Here is a 22852-nt window from a genome sequence, read left to right as displayed (position 1 = left end):
AAGTAAAGCTTGATTTCCGTTTATAGTACTTGCATCGATTTGTAAGGTGATTTCTTTCGATATCAAAAGGGAACATAATTTATCCTCAACATTTGAGGCCATCGATGCGCCTTCTCACGGAATCGTTGTTAAGAGGAATACGCTTGATGGTTCCTGATGTAGCACAGTTGATAATACTTCGGCAATAGCTGAAAGCACCAACGATTCACCCACGGAATGAGGTTTACCATATTTTGCAATTATGTTGCAACTATGTTGTATGATGCCACAAGGCCATCCACATTTGTGGCTCCCATCTTTGAAAAAGCAGTGGAAATCGTTGGTCGCTGATTGAATTTATTCCTTAATGATTGAAAATATGCCAAATCTTTGTCCTTTTTGTCACTGTGTTTCTTTTCCAAATGTTTAATAAGACGGGAAGGCTTCATTGCCTCGTTGGAAAAACTTTGTTCACAGAACAAGCACAATGGTAACTGCTTATTAGATGGAGATTGAATAAAGCCATATTGCAAATAGTCCATGCTATACTGCCTGGACTTTTTCTTACTCGATGTGGCCATTTTTACAGTGTCGCTCAAATACCCTGATGGAATCATCGGTATTAACCTATCATGATAATTTTAAGATGCTCAGACAAGTGGCAAAATTTGACTGGCTAATTAGCTGTATTGTGCGTTCATTCTGCCACCCAGTAGAACAGTTGAAAAGCTGCGTTTCTTCTTCCTAGAAGCGACACGAGTTAGGGTGATATTGATCTCGGCAGTAGAATCAGTGCCAACTGCGAACGAGTTCAAATGGTTTGCCATTCACAGACAAGGCTATCAATAATAGCGCAGCAACCAATCAGAGCGCACGCCTCCATGGGTGTAGGGAAAATAACAGACTCGTGTTATGCAACTATCCACCAGCACACAGCAATGTCCTTCAAGGACATTTGCTAGAACTGCTTGGGAGGATTTAAACAAGTAAGGTGGGGGGGTGGGACCCAGGGAGATAGTGAGGAAAGAGATCGATCTGAAACGGGAACAGCTGAGAACAGAAGTGAGTCAAACAGTCAGGGCAGGCAGGGACAAGGTAGGACTAATAAATTAAACTGCATTTATTTCAATGCAAGGGGCCTAACAGGGAAGGCAGATGAACTCAGAGCATGGTTAGGAACATGGGACTGGGATATCATAGCAATTACAGAAACATGGCTCAGGGATGGGCAGGACTGGCAGCTTAATGTTCCAGGATACATAGGGAGGCAAGAGAGGAGGGGGAGTGGCATTTTTGATAAGGGATAGCATTACAGCTGTGCTGAGGGAGGATATTCCCGGAAATACATCCAGGGAAGTGATTTGGGTGAAACTGAGAAATAAGAAAGGGATGATCACCTTATTGAGATTGTATTATAGACTCCCCCAGTAGTCAGAGGGAAATTGAGAAACAAACTTGTAAGGAGATCTCAGCTATCTGTAAGAATAATAGGGTAGTTACGATCGGGGATTTTAACTTTCCAAACATCGACTGGGACTGCCATAGTGTTAAAGGTTTAGATGGAGAGGAATTTCTTAAGTGTGTACAAGAACAATTTTCTGATTCAGTATGTGGATGTACCTACTAGAGAAGGTGCAAAACTTGACCTACTCTTGGGAAATAAGGCAGGGCAGGTGACTGAGGTGTCAGTGGGGGAGCACTTTGGGGCCAGCGACCATAATTCTACTTGTTTTAAAATAGCGATGGAAAAGGATAGTCTAGATCTAAAAGTTGAAGTTCTAAATTGGAGAAAGGCCAATTTTGACGGTATTAGGCAAGAACTTTCGAAAGCTGATTGGAGGCAGATGTTCGCAGGTAAAGGGACGGCTGGAAAACGGGAAGCCTTCAGAAATGAGATAACAAGAATCCAGAGAAAGTATATTCCTGTCAGGGTGAAAGGGAAGGCTGGTAGGTATAGGGAATGCTGGATGACTATAGAAATTGAGGGTTTGGTTAAGAAAAAGAAGGAAGCATATGTCAGGTATAGACAGGATAGATCGAGTGAATCCTTAGAAGAGTATAAAGACAGTAGGAGTATACTTAAGAGGGAAATCAGGAGGGCAAAACGGGGACACGAGATAGCTTTGGCAAATAGAGTTAAGGAGAATCCAAAGGGATTTTACAAATATATTAAGGAGAAAAGGGTAACTAGGGAGAGAATAGGGCCCCTCAAAGATCAGCAAGGCGGCTTTTGTGTGGAGCCACAGAAAATGGGGAGATACTAAATGAATATTTTGCATCAGTATTTACTGTGGAAAAGGATATGGAAGATATAGACTGTAGGGGAATAGATGGTGACATCTTGCAAAATGTCCAGATTACGGAGGAGGAGGTGCTGGATGTCTTGAAACAGTTGAAGGTGGATAAATCCCCAGGACCTGATCAGGTGTACCCGAGAACTCTGTGGGAAGCTAGATAAGTGATTGCTGGGCCTCTTGCTGAGATATGTGTAGCATCGATAGTCACAGGTGAGTTGCCGGAAGACTGGAGGTTGGCAAACGTGGTGCCACTGTTTAAGAAGGGCGGTAAAGACAAGCCAGGGAACTATAGACCGGTGAGCCTGACCTCGGTGGTGGGCAAGTTGTTGGAGGGAATCCTGAGGGACAGGATGTACATGTATTTGGAAAGGCAAGGACTGATTCAGGATAGTCAACTGGCTCAAAGGTAGAAGGACAGAGGGTGGTGGTGGAGGGTTGTTTTTCAAACTGGAGGCCTGTGACCAGTGGAGTGCCACAAGGATCAGTGCTGGGCCCTCTACTTTTTGTCATTTACATAAATGATTTGGATGCGGGCATAAGAGGTGCAGTTAGTAAGTTTGCAGATGACACCAAAATTGGAGGTGTAGTGGACAGCGAAGAGGGTTACCTCAGATTACAATAGGATCTGGACCAGATGGGCTAATGGGCTGAGAAGTGGCGGATGGAGTTTAATTCAGATAAATGCGAGGTGCTGCATTTTGGGAAAGCAAATCTTAGCAGGACTTATAAACTTAATGGCAAGGTCCTAGGGAGTGTTCCTGAACAAAGAGATCTTGGAGCGCAGGTTCATAGCTCCTTGAAAGTGGATTCACAGGTAGATAGGATAGTGAAGAAGGCGTTTGGTATGCTTTCCTTTATTGGTCAGAGTATTGAGTACAGGTGCTGGGAGGTCATGTTGCGGCTGTATATTACATTGGTTAGGCCACTGTTGGAATATTATGTGCAATTTTGGTCTCCTTCCTATCGGAAAGATGTTGTGAAACTTGAAAGGATTCAGAAAAGATTTACAAGGATGTTGCCAGGGTTGGAGGATTTGAGCTACAGGGAGAGGCTGAACAGGCTGGGGCTGTTTTCCCTGGAGTGTCGGAGGCTGAGGGGTGACTTTATAGAGGTTTACAAAATTATGAGGGGCATGGATAGGGTAAATAGGCAAAGTCTTTTCCCTGGGGTCAGGGAGTCCAGAACCAGAGTGCATAGGTTTAGGGTGAGAGGGGAAAGATATAAAAGAGACCTAAGGGGCAACATTTTCACGCAGAGGGTGGTACGTGTATGGAATGAGCTGCCAAAGGATGTGGTGGAGGCTGGTACAATTGCAACAGTTAAGAGGCATTTGGATGGGTATATGAATAGGAAAGGTTTGGAGGGATATGGGCCGGGTGCTGGCAGGTGGGACTAGATTGGGTTGGGATATGTGGTCGGCATGGACGGGTTGGACCGAAGGGTCTGTTTCCATGCTGTACATCTCTGGGACTCTATGACACAGCAGTCTTCCAAGTGATTGGTAAGCTCTGTACAAAGTCGTTCAATGCCCCTTTCTGCCCCCTTTGATTTCAATGCTCACCGAAGGAATGTAAAATCCCCTTAGGGGGCACTTCCACTCCCGTTGAGAAACACTGCTGTATATGATGGAATTCGGTAGGTTGTAAGACTGCAGAAATTTCATTTGGAAATCCCTAATCTGTCATAGGGTTATACAGCACGGAAACAGACCCTTTGGTCCAAGTCTTTCATACTGTACAGACATTCTTAACGGATCTAGTCCCATTTACCAGCATTTGGCCCATAGCCCTCTAAAACCTTCATATTCATATACCCATCCAGATGCCTGTTAAATGTTGCCTTTTAATCCAGAGGTGCTGTGAACCGTCAGCAGTAAAGGAATTGTACCTCACTGCATTCTGCAACCTCAGCATACCCCTAACTCTACCATTACAATTAAGCTATGGGAGCAACTGTAGTTCAATGAAGTGTGCACGAGTAGCACCGAACATGCCAAAAAATGAGGTGTCAACATGGTGAATCTATAAAACGGGACTACTTGAGAGTCAAATAAAATAAACAGCAAGTATTAGACAGAGCTAAGCAATTACACAACCAATGGATCAGACCTAAGCTCTGCAGTTCTGCTGCATCCAGTCATGAATGGTGGCAGACAATTAAACAACTCAGTTGAAGAGAAGGCTCCACAAATATTTAAATCCTCAATAATAGGAGAGCCCAGCACATCAATACAAAAAATAAGGCTGAAGCATTTGCAACAATCTTCAGCCAGAAGTGCTGAATGGATAAATCCTCTTTGATCTCCTTCTGAAGTCAGCATTACATGTGCCAATCTTTAAGAAACGGCTGGAGGCACTGCATGCTGCAAAAGCCATGGGCCCCTGACAACATTCTCGAAATAGCACTGAAAACTATAGTAACGAGGTGAGTCAGCTTGATATCATAGAATAGACTGGTTAGCAAGGTTAGATTACATGGAATCCAAGATGAGCTTGCCAATAAGATACAAAATTGATTTGAAGGTGTTAGACACAGGGTGGTGGCAGAGGCCTGTGACCAGTGGTGTACTGTAAGGACCGGTGCTAGCTCCACTGCTTTTTGTCATTGATATAAATGATCTGGATCTGAATATGGGAGGTATGGTTCATAATTTTGCAGATGACACCAAAATTGGTGATGCAGCAAACAGTGAAGAAGCTTATCTCAGATGGAGATGGGTACAATGGGACCTTGGTCAGATGCTTTCAACTCTACTCTCTTGGCTTTAGGAAAGGTGTTGTTAATCTTGAAAGAGTTCAGAAACGATTTACAAGGATGTTGCTTGGTTTGGAGGGTTTCAGCTAAAGCACACTAAATGTTGGTGTGTAATTACATCTCTGAACAGATTGATTAGAAATATAGATTTTAAAAAAACCAATGAAACAATGATTGCAAAGAATTATCCGAGAGAAAAATATAAGCACTGAAACAAGGGGCTCTCTTGTGATACAGTGATAGTATCCCTATTCCTGGACTGGGAGGCCGACATTTAAATCTCACCTGCTTCAGAGATGTGTAATAATATCTCAGAACTGGCTGATTAGAAAAATAGGTTAATGAAAATATTAAGCATTGAAACTTTGACAAAAGAGATCACAGACAAAATAAATTGTCATAAAGATATGAATCAAGCAAAATCAACACTTCTATGCACCTGTGTTTACACTCACATAACGCTTTTGGACGAGTTTGTGCTCTCAATTTTCCAAAATAATCCAGACTATGATTCATGATTCCTCATGGAGAAGCTTGCCCAACTCCACGAAATGTGCAGTGATTAGGAGACTGCAAGTCTCACAATGGAGCCAGCCAATTCAAGGCAGTTCAACTCACCACTCACATTCTTATTGAGCACCAACAAAAGCTGGTGGCAATGAGAACAGAATGGGAATCCTAGCATCATGTCTTATTCACCATTTATAAATGGATTTACAGCCATTGAATCATTCCCAGAAACATCCTGGTAATTTTTTTCTGAACCCGGTCTAGTTTAGTAATATCCTTCCTATAACAGGGCAACCCCAACTCCTCAACATGACATCCCAACTCCTATATACAAAGGGCTGAGCTATGAAGGCAAGCATACCAAACATCTTCATAACCACCCTGTCTTTCTATAACGCAAATTTCACAGTATTGTATACCTGAACCCGTGGGTCCCTCTGTTCTACAAAATTACCTGCGGCCGTACCATTAACTGTTTAAGTCTTGCCCTTGTTTGCTTTACAGAAATGCAATACATTGCATTTATTCAAATTAAACTCCATCTGCCACTCCTCAGCCCATTGACCCAATTGATGAAGATCTCTTCATAATCTTTGATAACCTTCTTCACAGTCCACTATACCACCAATTTTGATCTAATCTGTACCTCCTATATTCACATCCAAATAACTTATAAAATGACAAAAAAGTGGAACCAGCAACATTCCCTGTGGAACACTGCTGGTCACAGGCCTCCAGTCTGAAAACAAGTCTCCACCACCCTTCTCTGTCTCTCAGCCTATTCAGTTCTTCAGACTGAATGGGATCTAACTTTGTAATTCGCCCTCATGGACCCTGAGCAACAAGTTTTCTATTTATTAGATCTTAAACATCTCCATTATGATCAAAACACCACAAATTTTAGAGTTATATTAAGTTTGTTTATTGTTACTTCAGTTCTGCATTAACACAATCATTATAATGTATTTCACTATGTAATTTACAAAATACCTTGCAGCACAGTGGCACAGTGGTTAGTACTGCTGCCTCACAGCGCTAGAGGCCCGGGTTCAATTCCCGCCTCAGGTGACTCTTTGTGTGGAGTTTGTACATTCTCCCCGTGTCTGCGTGGGTTTCCTCCGGGTGTTCCAGTTTCCTCCCACAATCCAAAAATGTGCAGATTAGGTGAATTGGCTATGCTAAATTGCCCGTAGTGTTAGTTGAATGGGTCTGGGTGGGTTGCGCTTCGGCGGGTTGGTGTGGACTTGTTGGGCTGAAGGGCCTGTTTCCACACTGTAAGTAATCTAATCTAACTGTAACAAACACCGCATTGGACAAACTGGCAGGAAACTAGCCACCAGGATACATAAACATCAACTAGCCACAAAAAGACATGACCCACTCTCACTAGTATCCTCACATATGGATGAGGAAAGATACCACTTTGACTGGGACAACACATCCATCCTAGGACAAGCCAATCAGAGACATGCACAACAATTCCTAGAAGCATGGCATTCATCTGGAACTCTATCAACAAACACATTGACTTGGATCCCATTTACCACCCGGTGAGAAAAAGAACAGGAAATGACACCACCACAGGGAATGATGTCACCACAGGAAATGACATCTCCAACCCTCAGAAACTCAAATATATAAATAGAAAGTGGGTTACACCACCTGTGCTTCATTTGGAGACTCACTGAAGACGATACCTGGTATTGTGATGAAACGTCTGAAAACGAACCTTCCAGCTCAGCGAGCAAACCTACATCCAGAATATAATTCACCATCTGAAATTTTAACATAAAAATACAGAATCAGAGCTTTTACATTTCCATTTTGTTGGCTGTGAAAAGATTTCAACATGATTGCCTGCTATATCTGTGTCAGTATTCCTCAGACTGACACTGAGAAAGGTTGTGTTGCAAACCCCTTTACATATTAATGTCAATGCACGATCACTGACGGCTCACTATCATTACACTGCCTATTACTGCCAGCTCACTACATACTGTTGCCAACTCGCTATCTATCACTGCAAAACTCTTTACAGGTACGAACTCATAACATGCTGCTAAAATTTAGGAGCGTTTTCCTACATCCACCTTGCTTTCTCACGCTCCTGCAAAGCTTTTGTTATCTTCTTGGAGTGGCAGCACACGGAGCTGTGAGCGGAGCCGCTGATTGGTGGAGCCAAGAGGAACCCGGAAGCGCGAGACTCCCGGGGATCGGGAGTTCGAGACGGTGCGGAGACTGCAGGAGAAAGAGAGAGATGTGTATAGTGCAGAGTGTGCAGTAGAGGAAAGGGGAGGAGAGGTGCAGGGTGTACGGGCTGCAGTAGAGGGGAGGTGCAGGGTGTACGGGCTGCAGCAGAGGGGAGGTGCAGGGTGTACGGGCTGCAGCAGAGGAGAGGGGAGTTGCAGGGGCTGCAGCAGAGCAGAGGAGAGGTGCAGGGTGTACGGGCTGCAGTAGAGTAGAGGGGAGGTGCAGGGGCTGCAGCAGGGGAGAGGGGAGCGGTGAGTCACGCAGAGATTGCTGTATCGGGGTGGTGCATCTTGCAGAGCTGCAGTAACAGCGTGGTGCATTATGCAGAGCGCCCTACTCCTCTTGCTTCTGTCCGTGGCCCCCTTTGCCCACTGTATTCCTGCTTTGCACAGAGAACTGCCCCAGGAAGATGCGACTGAGAGCGTGGACCAAACGAGCCTCCGGGAGATGTTTGAGGAGGTGGAGGAGCTGATGGAGGACACACAGCAGAAGCTACAAGGAGCCGCTCGGGAGGTAAAATATTTCATTTCGGACGCGCCTCTGCCTTTATTTTACAGTTTCTGAATTCTATTATATTGCAACGGTCAGATCAGTTATTCATCCATCCCTGTACTGAGAGATTGCACCTGCTCAATGACATTAATACTTTCTTCTAAACGAGACTACTTGCTTTCGGATAATGGATTGTGGGGGAGAAGAGAATTACTGCGCAGTTTTAGAAAGTGGTTGGGTTTAACTGCCCAGTTATAATTTTTCCTTTTCCCGATTTTGATATTTTTCACTCAGCATCATTCAGAGTGATTTTAAATCCTCGAAAAGTTTCTTCCTATCAAACAAGTTTGGCTCCTTATGGAGGCCATTCGACTCTCTAACTGCTTTAGTTATAGTTGGGTTGGGATTTTTTGGATTTTTTTCCCTCTTGGAAATGCAGATGGCTTTCTTTTTCAAAAATAAATCTGACGTAATTGCACACCCTGGATGGTCTGTACTTGGCTCTTGCTTAACAAGTTTTTCCAACTTCACTTCTCTTCCTCTTACTCCAATCTCTAATCTCTTGCAGCTCTAACTACCTGAGATAAAACTGAATACTGGAGAACCTCAGCAGAGCTGGCGGCATCTGTGGACAGAGAGATGGTAGGGAATTAATGGTTTGAGTTCGGTGTGATTCTTCAGAACTGGAGAAGTGAGACTTGAAACATTAACTCTGTTTCTCCACAGACGCTGCCAGACCTGCTGAGTTTCTCCAATATTTGATTAAAAATAATTTTAAAAACCATTTCATGGCGCGAAGAGGACATCAGTTATTGTCCATCTTAATTCACCTTGAGAAGATGGTAGTGAGTTGCTGCCTTGAATTGCAGCGGTAACTGGGAGGTAGGTACACTGTGAAGGGAATTCTGGAATTTTGACCCCCAGCGTCAGTGAAGGAGCAGTAAAATTACCAGGCTTTTCAGAGGTGTTGTTGAAGGAGCTTCGTGAATTGTTGTGGTGCATTTTGTGGATGACGCACATTGCCGTCACAGTTATTGGTGGTGGAGGAAGTGAACATTGAGGGTGGTTCATGACGTTCTTTCCCCTAAACCTATGGCCTCTAGTTATGGACTCCCCCACCCAGGGAAAAGTGTTTGTCTATTTACCCTATCCATGTCCCTATTGATTTTATAAATCTCTATAAGGTCGCCCCTCAGCCTCCGACGCTCCAGGGAAAACAGCCCCAGCCTGTTCAGCTTCTCCCTTTCGCTCCAATCCTCCAACCTTGGCAACATCCTTGAAAGTCTTTTCTGAACCCTTTCAATTTTCACAACATCCTTCCTACAGGTAGGAGACCAGAATTGCACACAATATTCCGAAAGTGGCCTGACCAATACTCTGTACAGCCGCAACATGACCTCCCAACTCTGATACTGAATTCTCTGACCAATAAAGGAGAGCATACCGAATGCCGTCTTCACTATCCTATCTACCTGTGACTATACTCTCAAGGAGCTAAGAACCTCCACTCATTCCGCTATAACATATGGTTCGGTAAGGTGAATTAGCTGTAACGCAATTGACAAATTGGGGACACTGTGTTTCTAAAGAGCGAACTTTTAAAGTGTGTGTTGGCTATAAAATGATTACGTCGCCAATCCTTCAAGCACTGTCTCTAAAGTGCTATTTTTCTACAACAAGTATGGAATCATCGCGTTATAGAAGAATTACCTGTAATGTACTGGGGTCCTAGGTTCAAATGCTGTCATGAATTCGATTAAAAACAAAATTAAGAGGGTCAATTAGCTCAGTTGGTTGGATAGCATGGGTTCAAGTCCCACACTGGCTGAGGTTAGCATGAAGGACTCTCTTTCTCAACCTTTCCCCTTGCCTGAGGGGTGGTGACCCTCCGGTTGAACAACCACCAGTTGTCTCTCTGTGAGATAGCAGCTTGATAGCCTGTATTCTTTTGCCAGCTACACCAGGTCCAACAAAGGGTCTCATACTTTTCCCTGATTATGTTGCTCAGTTAAAGTTGAAAATGGAAGGTTCTTAGAAATACAAGTCAGCATGGCATGGAGAAATGAGCAGAAGACATGCCTTGAGAAACATCATTACTCCAGTACAATAGAACCACACATTCTAAAGAAGTTAGATTAGATTACCTACAGTGTGGAAACAGGCCCCTTGGCCCAAAAAATCCACACTGACCCTCTGAACAGAAACCCACCCAGACCTATCCTTCTCTGACTAGTGCACCTAACATTATGGGCAATTTAACGTGGACAATTCAGCTGACCTGCACATCTTTCGACTATGGGAGGAAACTGGAAAACCAGAAGGAAACCCACGCACACACAGGGAGAATGTGCAAACTCTACACAGACAGTCGCCTGAGGCTGGAATCGAATCTGGGTCCCTGGTGCAATGAGGTAGCAGTGTTAACCACTGAGCCACCAAATGGTGTAAGAGGGCAGCTATATCCTTTAGTAGACAAATCATTGAAATTTGAGACCAATAAGAAAAAGCAAATCTCTTGTTCTATTTCTAGGGAAATAGAATTATAAAGCAGGGCAGTTTATATTAAACTTAGATCTAGCCTTGGTTTGATGTCCTGGAGAGTACTAAGCACAGTTTAGTTGTCATCTGTCAAAGTCATAGAGAAGGACTGGAGAAAGTGCAATAAAGGTTTAGAAGGCTGATTGCAGGATTGAGTGATTATACATGTGCTGAAAGATTATACAGCCTCGACGATCCTTCTCTATAGAGTAGAGAGAACCTGGTGGCTGATCTGATACAAACCTTTAGTATAGGCATGGAGGAGATGTCTTCCACTATCTAGGAGACCAGAACTAAAATCAGAAATATAAAATAGTTGTTAATAAATCCAACAGCTAATTCAGGACAAACCTCCTTTTTTCTTCCAGAGTGTTTAGAATTTGGAACTCACTACGACAGTGTGTAGATGAATACCATATTCCTGAAGAAGAAGAAGGTGGATGAATGCATGAGGGAGAAAGGAGTAGAAGGGTATGTTGATAATTTGAGGTGAAGTTGGGTGTAAGAGACTGATGGGGAGTATAAACACAGCAAAGAACATTGGTCCCTAAGGTCTGTTCTCTGCTGTTAATTACTGTGTAAAGGTAGTCAGCTTTAAATGTTGATTTTCAAATTGGTTAACTCACCAAATATAAGCTCCAAATGTATACTCCAACTGGAAGTGTTAAAAAGTTGACCTAAATCAATCGTACCAGACAGGAATGTTAATGTGTACAAAAGACATTTTTTTTCATTAGAGGGTTTCCTAAAAGGCCAGGCAGTAAGCCAAAATATCCTGGAAGAAATTTCACACCACAGGGGATCAGAGTGAAATATAAACTTCATTCACTTTGCGTAGTTAATCAAGCCATTCCACATAGAGAAGGTGATCGTAATACAAAAAAGGAAGAATTTGCACTTCTGTAGCACCATTTACAATCTCAATGGGTGTCTGAAACACTTCACCACCATTGAAGTACCTCTGTAATTTAGTAACTGCTGAAATGTAGGAAGCAGTGTCGGTAATTTGTGCAGCAAGGTCTTCTCTAGCTCCCAGCTTAGAAGTTACTGAAATGCATTTTGAAAGGAAACTTGCCAGGGATACCAAAATCAATAAGAAAAAATTTTATGATTACGTCAAAGGAAAACAAGCTGGTCAGCAGCAATGGGGCAATGGCAGACATATTGACTAATTATTTTGCCTCCATATTTACAGCATAAAAGTAGAATAGCTTGCTGGAAGTACTGAGAAAGTTAATAGTGGATTGGGAACAGAGACTGAATAAAATTAATGTAAGTCAACATTGATAGTGAGGAATTTAATGGGATTAGTGACAAATCCCTGGTACCTGACGCTTTCCGCCCGAGGGTGTTAACGGAAGTGGGGAGCATGTTGTCGATGCTGTAGCTACAATTTGTCAGACTTCCCCGGATATAGAAGATGTCCCTCTGAAATGGAAAATTGCAGTCTGCTTTTAAAGAAGGCTGAAAGAGGACAAACAGGAAATGACTTACCAGTTTGGCTAATATCTGTTATGGCGAAATTGTTGAGTCTACAATCAAAGATGGGGTAACTGAACACCCTGAAAATTTTCAGTGAGACTCAGCATGGATTGCTGACAGGTAGGTCATAACTGGTAAACCTCATTGAATTTTTGTGAAGAGGTGATTAAGATAGTGGACAGAAGAATGTTAATGTATTTTGGTTACATGGACTTCCAGAAGACATCTGATAAAGTTCCACATGACAGACTGTTAACTGAGATAGAAGTCTATGGAATTGAGGGCAAATTACTGACATGGCTGAGTAATTGGTTGTGCGGCAGGCGACAGAAAATAATAGCTAGGTATTCATGTTGGGCAGGATGTGACCTTTGGTATCTCACAGGGATCTGTGTTAGGGCCTGAATTATTCACATTATGATTTAGATAATGCATAGAAGGTCATGTACCCAAATCCGCCAATGGCACAAATATAGGCTACCCTGTAGGCAGTGTAGATAGTCTATTAATATCCCTTTGTAATTTAATGTTAAATGAATGAGCAGAACTGTGGCAGATGGATTTCAGTGTAAGCAAGTGTACCATTATCCATCTTAGACTGAAAAAATAGATCGGGAAACTTTCGAGGTAGCAAGAAGTTAAATACCTTGGATGTCCAAAGAAGCCTTTGGGTTTTGGGTACATAATCTTTAAAATGTCACAGACAAGTGAAGAAAATAATCAAGAAAGCTAATGGAATACTGCTGTTTATATCTAGAGGACTGAATTATAAGGACGTGTCTAAGGATACTGAAGGAAGTAAGAGTAGAAACTAAGGTCACATCATAATTTCCCACACCTCGTTAGGTACAGGAATGCTATCACAGGACTGGAGGATTAGTTGTTACATAAAGAGTTAAGGGGTAAGCGCAGCAACCATGGCAGCCACTTTAAATTCTTGTGATGGGAAGGCTTTGGGAAGTGATAATCCCTGGCAAAATTTACTCTTCACTTGGACAATATGAATTATTGAAGGAAGGCCAACCCAGATTTGCTTAAAAAGATTGTTTAACAAATTTGACTTAGTCGTTTGAGGTAACGAGGGGTGCGTAGCTAATGGGTAAGATGGTTGAGATGGTATAAGCTGACTTCCAGGAGGTTTAATAAGACCACGCAACAGGTTTGACAGCAGAGTTAGAGCTCGTGGAATAAGAGGGACAGTGACAGCAAACGAGTGTAGTGGCTGTTTTTCATGCAGGGCGAAGGTTTATACTATGGCTCCACAGGAATCTGTATAAGGACTGCCTGCTATTTATTATATATTAATTGTGTGTCATGGTCACAATTTTAAAATTTACAGTTGGGACATAACAGCAAGAGTAAGCCATTCAGCCCCTCTGGTCCATTCCACCATTCAATATATTCATGGTTGGTCTGATTGTGGCATGAACTCCATTTTGCTACCTTCCCCCTCCATCCCAGATGGAGTCATTAGATTCGAAACCTTAGCTTGCTCTCTCTCCATGGATGCTGCCTGACCCAGTGTGATTCCAGCATTTTGTTTTTTGTTTTCAGTACAGATTCCAACATCTACAGTGACTTGCTCCTGCTCTGTAATCATATATTTTTATGGCTACTCCCAGTTCATTTTCTGGACAGTGGTAACCACAGTACATTGATAGTAGGATAGTTCATTGATAATGTGATAGAGTATAATGGGAGTGATTGCTAGATTCAGTTTCTTGTTCAAAGTGGTTTCTGCCTGCTCTTGTATGGCATAATTTTTGAGGCATTATGAATATCGTGCATTCATCAACAAACATCTGACCTTTACGGTGGTGAGAAATTTGTTGAAGTAGCTGACTGTGACTTTGCCCTGGACAGTGACTGCCTTTGTTAGTATACAAATCAACAATCTGTGAAAAAGAAATAATACACTGGGAGTTGTGGATCAGGTCAAATTGATGGGCAGTTTGCACCAGTCTGATGTTGGCCTGGCACAAGTAAACTCTCCATCAATCACCACAGAATTAATGGATTTGTGGTGTAAATGTGAATAAACATTTCGGCTATTACATTGATTTTTAATTTCCTAATATAAGGATTCCCAATGATGTAATTTTGTAGACATCACATATAACTCAGAGGCTTAGAAAGGGAGCACTTGAAACTGCACAGTCTCATTCCTCCAAGTCTAAATTATTGAAAACTTTCTTGAATTTAAAACATAAACACTTTTTCCTTTTTTTAAACTAAATTTGGTTTTCTCTGATGTCTTTCATGGAGTCTTATTTTCTCACTCCTTTATTTCTTTTCTGTACATCATTTGCCTTTTTATCTGATTTCCTCCTTGTGCTGTTTCTTTAACTTAAATCTAATTGGTTAAGGAGGTAAACTGATATTCTGTTTGAGCAGATATGTAGTGTCTATTCCTAATTACTTTTGAGAAGGTGGTAATGAGCTGCATTCTTGAACCACGGGGGTCCCCGTGCACCGCACTGTTGCTAGGGAAGGTGGTCCAGGGTTTTGACCTAGGGATAGTGATGGAACATTATATAGTTCCAAGTCAGGAAGGTGGGTGGCTTTAAGGGGAACTTGCAGGCGGTGGTGTTCCAAAGCACCTTCCACTTGTTTTTCTAGGTGGTCATGAGTGTGGGGTTGGAAAGTGCTGTTGAAGCAGTGGTTGTTGTATTGTTGCAGTGCACCTTGTAAATGATGCACACTGTAGCCACTGTCTGTCAGTGATGGAAGGAGTGAATGCTCACATTGCTGAGTGGGATGGGCTGCTTTGTCCTGGATCGTGTCAGGATTCTTGTCATTTTAGAGCTATTCATCCAGACAAGTGGGATTTATTCCATCATATCAAGGACTTGGGCGTTGTAGATGGTGGACAGGTTTTGTGAAGTCTAGATGGGTTACTCACAGAAGAATTTCAAACCTCTGACTTGCTCCTGTAGACAAGATGTTTAAGTATTGGTCCAGTTAAGTTTTTTTGGTCAATGGTAATCCTTACGATATGAATGGGGTGGATGCAGTGGTGGTAATGGTATTGAATGTCGACGGGATACGATTAGGTTATAGCCCCAGCCTGAAAGTTGTCCAGGTCTTGCTGCATATGGACACTAACCTGTTCAGGACCTGAGGAGTCAAAAACAATATTGAACACTGTGCAATTGTCAGCTAATGTCCCTGCTTGAGACACCTCAAGGCTTTTGCATGTAGCTGCGAACAAGAGGGAATCTTGTGCTGAAGCAAGTGAAAGCCAGCCATTGGTGGGAACAAAAGGCGACCATTCAGTTAATATGTCAGCTCTATCTGCCTTAATACCAGCCACAATAAGAATAACTTGTTGTCAGTCTTGAAATCTAAAATTTTCTCCCAGCAGGGAGGTTGGGGGCGGCAACAACTAGATTTCCACAACTCATTTGTGCCGAATAGTGTTTTTGATTGCAACCCTGTGCTGTCTCGCTCTAAGTTTATGATCAGACTCTTTGTTCAGAACTCTCTGTATTCACCCAGTATTGACCCAGTCAGTCCAGTATTTCAAAACCTTTCTCAGATTACCCTTAATCTTCAAAACTCATGGGTATGCAATTTAGCTGTTTTTTAACTTCTTTGCTGGTGCTAATAAATTCTTTCGATTTTCGTGCAGGTTATGTTTGACACTCTTGAAATTTTTGCGCTGCTGCAGTTCTGGCCCATTGACCTTCCCTGACTTCTGTCACTCCAGTATTAATGACCACCCTTTCAGTCGTCTGGTTCCTAAGCTCTTGGCTTTCATTGCTTAACCTCTGGGCACCTGTCTGTCTCAGTCCTTTTAAGATTCTTCTTAAACCCTCATTCTTTGATCAAAATTCTTTGCCAGTTGTCTTAATGCCATTCAGTGGGTTAGTATTACATTTTGTCTTGCCTCTGTGAAGTTGCTTGGGATGGTTTATTGTGCTATCAGTGTTTTGTTATAGAAATGCAAATTATTGTTGAAAATAACTTGGTTATATGGTGCCTTTCAATCCAGGAAGATACTCTAGATGGGAGAGGTAACATCATCCCTCAGCCTTTAAACCTCGAGGGAATGTAAACCAAGTCTGCACAGCCTGTCCTCGCCAATCTTCTCAGTTGATTAAAAGCAGGGATTTGTTTTCTAAATGTAATCGCAGATGGAGTTGAAGCAAGGGAGGATGTTACGGGATCTGGAGAGTGTATCTGCCAACTACAGCAAACTCGGCGCACGTTCCCGGGCGAGAAACTTGACTATCAACGCTCTTCTGGAAAACAAGAAGGTAAGCTAACTGGAAACTTCAGCCTGCTTGATAGGGCAGACTTTCTGACTGAGTTGCTGAATTTGGCAGGAAGGTGTTTCCTTTAAGGCCAGTTTTCCTCCTGCACAAACACCACGAGCTATGACGCTGTGAGGTGCAGCAATACAGCATGGAATCATACAGCACAGGAGTCCGAGCTGGGCTGATTGTGGCACAGATGGCACCACGCTCATCTCTAGCTGCTAGAGTTGTGGGTTTCCAGTCCCACTGTGGGAGGTACGCACTGTTGGAAATGCCAACTTTCAGGTGGAATGTTCACTCTCTCTCCATCCACCTGATAAACTACATGTACAAGAACCCATGGCGCTATTTTGTAAAATACCAAGGGAGTTATCCCTGATATCTGTCTGATATTTGTTCATCGGTCACCATCACAGGAACCAATCATATAATCATCACGATGTTGCTGTTTGTGATATTTTGCCATCCTGTGTTTCCAATATTATAACGTGACTACATTTCATAAGTACTTCATTCCCTTTATCCTGCCTTGGGGATCTCGGGTGGTGCTGAAAAACAATATAAACGCAAGCCGCCTTGTTTAAGGAGGAAGTCATTTACTCCTCACTTCTGTCCTCGATGTTTGAACTGGCTACCTAATTAGCCCCACTTCCTCTGCTATTTCCTGATAGTCCTTCAAATATTTATCCAGTACCCTTTTTATAAATTACTGTTGAATCATCTTGCAATGCCCTTTCAGACAATGCTTTCCAGATTATGACAGCATGCTTGGGTGGTGGGAAGAGAAATCACTTCCCCCTTTAACAGTCTCCAATTTGTCAGCATTCTCTTCTCTCAGTAAACACTGATTCCAAAGTACACTAACCTACTCTAGCTTTCTGCTGCACCTCTAAATGTAAATTCTGACTTTTTAAAAAAACTCATTATTGGTCCGTGTCTATCTGTCACTTACTTATTGTTTGTATGCTAATAGAACACTTATGGGTTTCCTTTTAAGCTAACTCTTTCTCTCTTGTCATATTCTCCTTTTGGTAGTCCTGCTTTTGACTTGCCCTTAGCTTATTAAATTTGGCCAAGTTCTCACTTGAATACACCACCAGACACACAACTGAAAGAACTGTGGATGCTGGAAAGCTGAAACAAAACAGAAATTGCTGGGATTTCTGGCAGATCTGTGGAGATAAATCAGAGTTAATGTTTTGGGTCCAGAATAGATCATACACCCAGTTGTCTTTTTTTTCGTCTTTATTTCAAGATATTCTCAATGTCCTTCATTATCCAAGGTGCCCTGGCTTTGATTTACTAAAGTGTACCTAGCCCATCTGTAAAACATCTCCTCTGCAAAAATCACCCATCATTCTTTTCTGCCAGTCTTTGATTCTATTTTTCTCTTAGTGAGATTGCCTCTTATCACATTGCAGTTAACCTAATTTGGTACTGTAATTTTTATTGATTCCCGTCCTCACTGATCCAATCCCGATGATCCCTCTCACCCAGCAATCTCCCACTGGCATTTGACCCATTTGGTTTAACTACATTCAGATGACCCAGATTCAGCAATGACTTCTTTTCTTATGGATCACTAATAAGTCAGTAAAGGAAGTTTCCTGGACTTATTTCAGAAATTCCTTACCCCTCCTTTCTCTTTAATGTATTCAAAATATTAAGGTAATTAAGTCCTTTGGTATTACTATTGTAATATCCCAGCAGTTTTGCTGATCTTTTTGTCCAGTTATTGAAGACCTGTGCAGTACAACAGACTCGCTCTTACTGAACTCTCTCTCTCTAGTGAATACTATCATCACTTTCAAGTCATTCTCTTTCTAACCTTTACAATGTCTTCCCAAAACAATACTGCCAATACACCTCTGTTTTCCTTCTATATTTTCTATGAATACTTTATATCCTTGAGTATTTAGTGTCCATTTTGCTCCTTGTAAGTCACATTTCTGTTTTTGCTATTATATCATATTCCCACCTGGTGATTGTTTGTAACACATGAACCATGTTCCCCACATTTTGTGAATTTTCATATATGCATTCTATAGCTGTCTTTATTCTAAACCTAGCCACATTGTCCTCCTTCATTCATATCTAATACAGTACTGGTCCCTTTTCTAGGGCTATCCAGCACTGAGCCCTTTATGAATCTTATTCCTATGTTCCTACACCAAATTATATCACTTCATATTTCTCTCTACAGTGCAAACTCGATTATCCAAACGAGATGGGTGGGCACCGTTTTGTTTGGATAATCGATTATTCAGAAAATCTATAAAATGTCATTCCTCTGGGGCTCAGAATTTTAAAGTCTGCTTCCCATTTAGGAGACTACCAGCAGCACAGAGTGTGCGGGGCCCCACCCCCAACACACCCTCCAACCCAGTCCATCACTGCCTCCTGCCTCCCCAACCCAGTCCAACCCCTGTGCCCCAGCACAAAGCAGGGGAGTGCCCCCTCCACTCTTTCCCCCCCCCCCCCGGGGCCATCTGGACTGCACACCAATAACAAAACCGCTGCTTATAAGTCTCTAAATAGCGCACAGCCACACACACAACTTTTTACTGCAAATTTTTGACAGGTTCCACATTTGCCCTGCCCAGGACAATGCTGGAGAGATTATTCCTGGGGGTGCAGGGTGGAGGTTAGGGTACACCCCTCTGTGGAACTCCGGGGAAAGTGAAGAGAGAGAGAGAGAGGGTGGGAGGTCAGTCATTTGGAGACGGTGCCTGTTTAATTACTGTAACAAAAGACGCGATCTGGAAACACGTCTTTGGTGTAATGTTTCTATATGGACCTTGAGATCTCCTTTGGATAATCCAATTTTTGGATAATTGGTATTCGGGTAATTGAGGTTCCCCTGTATTAACTTTGATCTGCTATGTGTCAGTTGAATTCGCCATCTCTTTTCGACAGAAACTTGTTGCTGTCTTCCTCATTTACTACTTTTACAGATTTCATATCATTAACAGATTTAAATTTATGCAGTGTTTACATTGGGTCATTACTATAATTCTAAAGGACCAGTGATTCTAATACAGACCTCTGTGTTGGTGAAGTTTTTAATCGATTCTACTGCTGTAAGCAAAATATTCAAAGCATGTTTCTTTTCCCCTGCTGACAGATGTTTCACAGAGCAAATTGATCCAATTTATCTTGCTATGCAGGTTATAACTGGACGGCTTGTTCCAGACTGTGTGTGTGTGGAGAAGGAAGGGAAGGAGGATAGTTCTGATAAATCACTTTGACCCAGAACAATGATTACTCTTTTTATGTGTTCTTGTCAGCACCCGGGTAGATTTCTGATGAACGTAACTCTTTACGTGCAGTGTGATTTCAGTTTTATACTCCTGAGGCATTAGATTTATACTTCACATATTTGAATACATAACCCAGGCTGAGCTTCAACCTGCAGTCCTGAGGGAATACTGCATGGTTGGAGAGGGATGTGGGATGGTGGCTTAGTGGTTAGTACTGCTACCTCACAGTGCCAGGGACCTGGGTTTGAGTCCCACCTCGGGCGACTGTCTGTGTGGAGTTTGCGCATTCTCCCTATCTCTGCGTGGGTTTCCTCCGGGTGCTCCAGTTTCCTCCCACAATCCAAAGACGTTCAGGTTAGGTGAATTAGTCATGCTAAATTGCCCATAGTGTTAGATGCGTTAGTCAGGGGTAAGCATAGGGTAGGGGAATGGGTCTCGGTGGGTTACTCTTTGGAGGGTCGGTATGGACTTGCTGGGCCGAAGGGCTTGTAGCATACTGGAGGGAATCTAATCAAGTGGTTGGAGGGGCCACCTGGCTGGGATTGCTGGGGCCAATATCTACCCCTTAATGATAATTACGAAAACAAATGATCTGTTTGTTATCTCACTACTGTTTAGATGAGCTTGCTGTGTCACATTTCCAATATTCTAAGAGTAACTGTAGACCAAAGCACTTCATTTGTTGTAAAATTCTATGGAACATCATGATAACATGAAATGCACAATAGAAATCTGAAGTTTCTTTTCTCTTCTGACTTGAATAAACTTTCACAATTTTGCAGACTTTAGGCTTTTTGCTCTTGCACAGCCATCTCAATGGAAACATTCAGGAGCAAGAGTGCTAACAAATTTTAATTTTTCTGCTTTAACATTTTTTTTTGGGCTATGGAAAGGCTTTCCAAGCTCAACCTGTTGCTGCCCATGTCTGGAAAATGTGATTCAGGCCACCATGGTTTCCTTTAGAAAATAATTTTTTTTTAAAAACACGTCAGTGACCACAAAAGTTAGCAGGCAGATTCCAGGCTGAGACCACACAGTGGCCATCAATCCCAAAATGTTTTGGTTCAGATTTTTTATTTAGAAAGATACATTTTGAAAAGCATCTCCCAACTGCTTCAGCACCGACCAAAGCTGTGTACAGCCTTGACAACCCAACCCCCTCTTGATACTGCTCTGGGCCCGAGATTACAGATTGCAGTTTCACTCTTGATCCCTGCAGTTAACACTGAACTGGAAGTACTCTTCTTATTGTAGCCAGTGATTTGTTCTGTATGGGTTTGAGATTTAGATTAGATTACATCACAGTGTGGAAACAGGCCCTTCGGCCCAACAAGTCCACACCGACCCGCCGAAGCGCAACCCATCCATACCCCTACATTTACCCCTTATCTAACACTACAGGCAATTTAGCATGGCCAATTCACCTGACCTGCACATCTTTGGATTGTGGGAGGAAGCCGGAGCACCCGGAGGAAACCCACGCAGACACTGGGAGAACGTGCGAACTCCACACAGTCAGTCCCCTGAGGCGGGAAATGAACCCGGGTCTCTGGTGCTGTGAGGCAGCAGTGCTAACCACTGTGTCACTGTGCCGCCCATTTATGTTCCTGCAGGTTTGGAAAGTGCTGTTTTTCACAGTATTCCCTGACTAGTGGGTAATTCCTACACTGGAACCCTAGAGTCTGTTCAGATTAGCAACAGAAATGGATATTTGTGAGCAGGCATGTCCATTCATGACCCTGTTCTGTTCCACCAACTGGATCATGAACTGATTTGTGGCTAAACTCCGTTTACTAATACTATGGATGCTAGAAGTTTAAAATAGAAAATGCTGCCGATAGAGAGAGAAATGGAATTATGTTTGCGGTCTATGATTTTTATCAGCAGAACTCTATCCCCAGTGCTATAGGAGCTGCAATGTGTCTCTAGCATTTTTCTGTTTTTACTCGTCTCTGGGATTTCCCCACCAGAAGAAATAATTTAGCTATCTGCTCTAGGTATCCAATCTAAGCTACTTATTATTTTAAATAACTCAGTCATATTAGATTCAACCATCTAAATACCATGGAATGCAAGCTTAGTTAATGAAACCTGTCTTTATTGAGAAACTGGGGATAAAAGATGCAAGTTCAAACAGATCTATGCTGTATTTGTTTCAGATCTAATATTGCCTTCCTTTGCGGTCTGGTCATAGAGTCATAGAGATGTACAACACGGAAACAGACCCTTCAGTCCAACCCGGCCCATATCCCTCCAAACCCTTCCTATTCATATACCCATCCAGATGCCTTTTAAATGTTGCAATTGTACCAGCCTCCATCATTTCCTCTGGCAGCTCATTCCATACACGTACCACCCTCTATGAAAACATTGCCCCTTATATATCTTTCCCCTCTCCCCTAAACCTATGCACTCTAGTTCTGGACTCCCCCAACCCAGAAAAAACACTTTGTCTATTTATCCTGTCCATGCCCCTCATTCTTTTGTAAACCTCTATAAGGTCACCCCTCAGCCTCCGACGCTCCAGGGAAAACAGCCCCAGCCTGTTCAGCCTCTCCCTATAGCTCAAATCCTCCAACCCTGGTAACATCCTTATAAATCTTTTCTGAACCCTTTCAGGTTTCACAACATCTTTCCGATAGGAAGGAGACCAGAAGTGCACGCAATATTCCAACAGTGGCCTAACCAATGTCCTGTACAGCCGCAACATGACCTCCCAACTCCTGTACTCAATACTCTGACTAATAAAGGAAAGCATACCAAACGCCTCCTTCACTATCCTATCTACTTGCACCTCCACTTTCAAGGAGCTGTGAACCTGCACTCCAAGGTCTCTTTGTTCAGCAACACTCCCTAGTACATTATCATTAAGTGTACAAGTCCTGCTAAGATTTGCTTTCCTAAAATGCAGCACCCCACTGTACAACCAAAGTTGGTCCTCTTCCATTTTGTATCCCTTCGTGATTTTTATGTACATGATGCCCTTCACGGTTCCCAAGCTCATTCCAATTTAGACACATGCCCGACACAC

The 22852-nt window shown here is 42.6% G+C and overlaps 1 protein-coding gene and 1 long non-coding RNA gene across 3 annotated transcripts in view; one reads left to right on the top strand and one right to left on the bottom strand.

The window, feature by feature from the left end:
* Positions 1–7846, bottom strand: part of LOC140493716 (uncharacterized) — a 35344-nt gene extending 27498 nt beyond the window's left edge. Inside the window, exons 1-2 of one of the 2 annotated variants that reach the window (XR_011963750.1) lie at positions 7625–7846; positions 7203–7315 (exon numbers count right to left, since the gene is read on the bottom strand). This is a non-coding gene — a long non-coding RNA (uncharacterized lncRNA). The remainder of the gene's footprint in view (positions 1–7202; positions 7316–7624) is intronic. The other variant, XR_011963751.1, reaches the window with a different exon arrangement.
* A 140-nt stretch (positions 7847–7986) lies between these two features.
* Positions 7987–22852, top strand: part of dkk3b (dickkopf WNT signaling pathway inhibitor 3b) — a 30438-nt gene continuing 15572 nt past the window's right edge. Inside the window, exons 1-2 of the mRNA XM_072592478.1 lie at positions 7987–8303; positions 16439–16561. Coding sequence (XP_072448579.1) covers positions 8112–8303; positions 16439–16561 — 315 coding nt within the window. The 5' untranslated portion in view covers positions 7987–8111. The remainder of the gene's footprint in view (positions 8304–16438; positions 16562–22852) is intronic.

Source organism: Chiloscyllium punctatum, chromosome 22, assembly GCF_047496795.1.
Source record: "Chiloscyllium punctatum isolate Juve2018m chromosome 22, sChiPun1.3, whole genome shotgun sequence".
Classification (NCBI taxonomy): Eukaryota; Metazoa; Chordata; class Chondrichthyes; order Orectolobiformes; family Hemiscylliidae; genus Chiloscyllium; species Chiloscyllium punctatum.
This window is presented reverse-complemented; position numbering and strand designations above follow the sequence as displayed.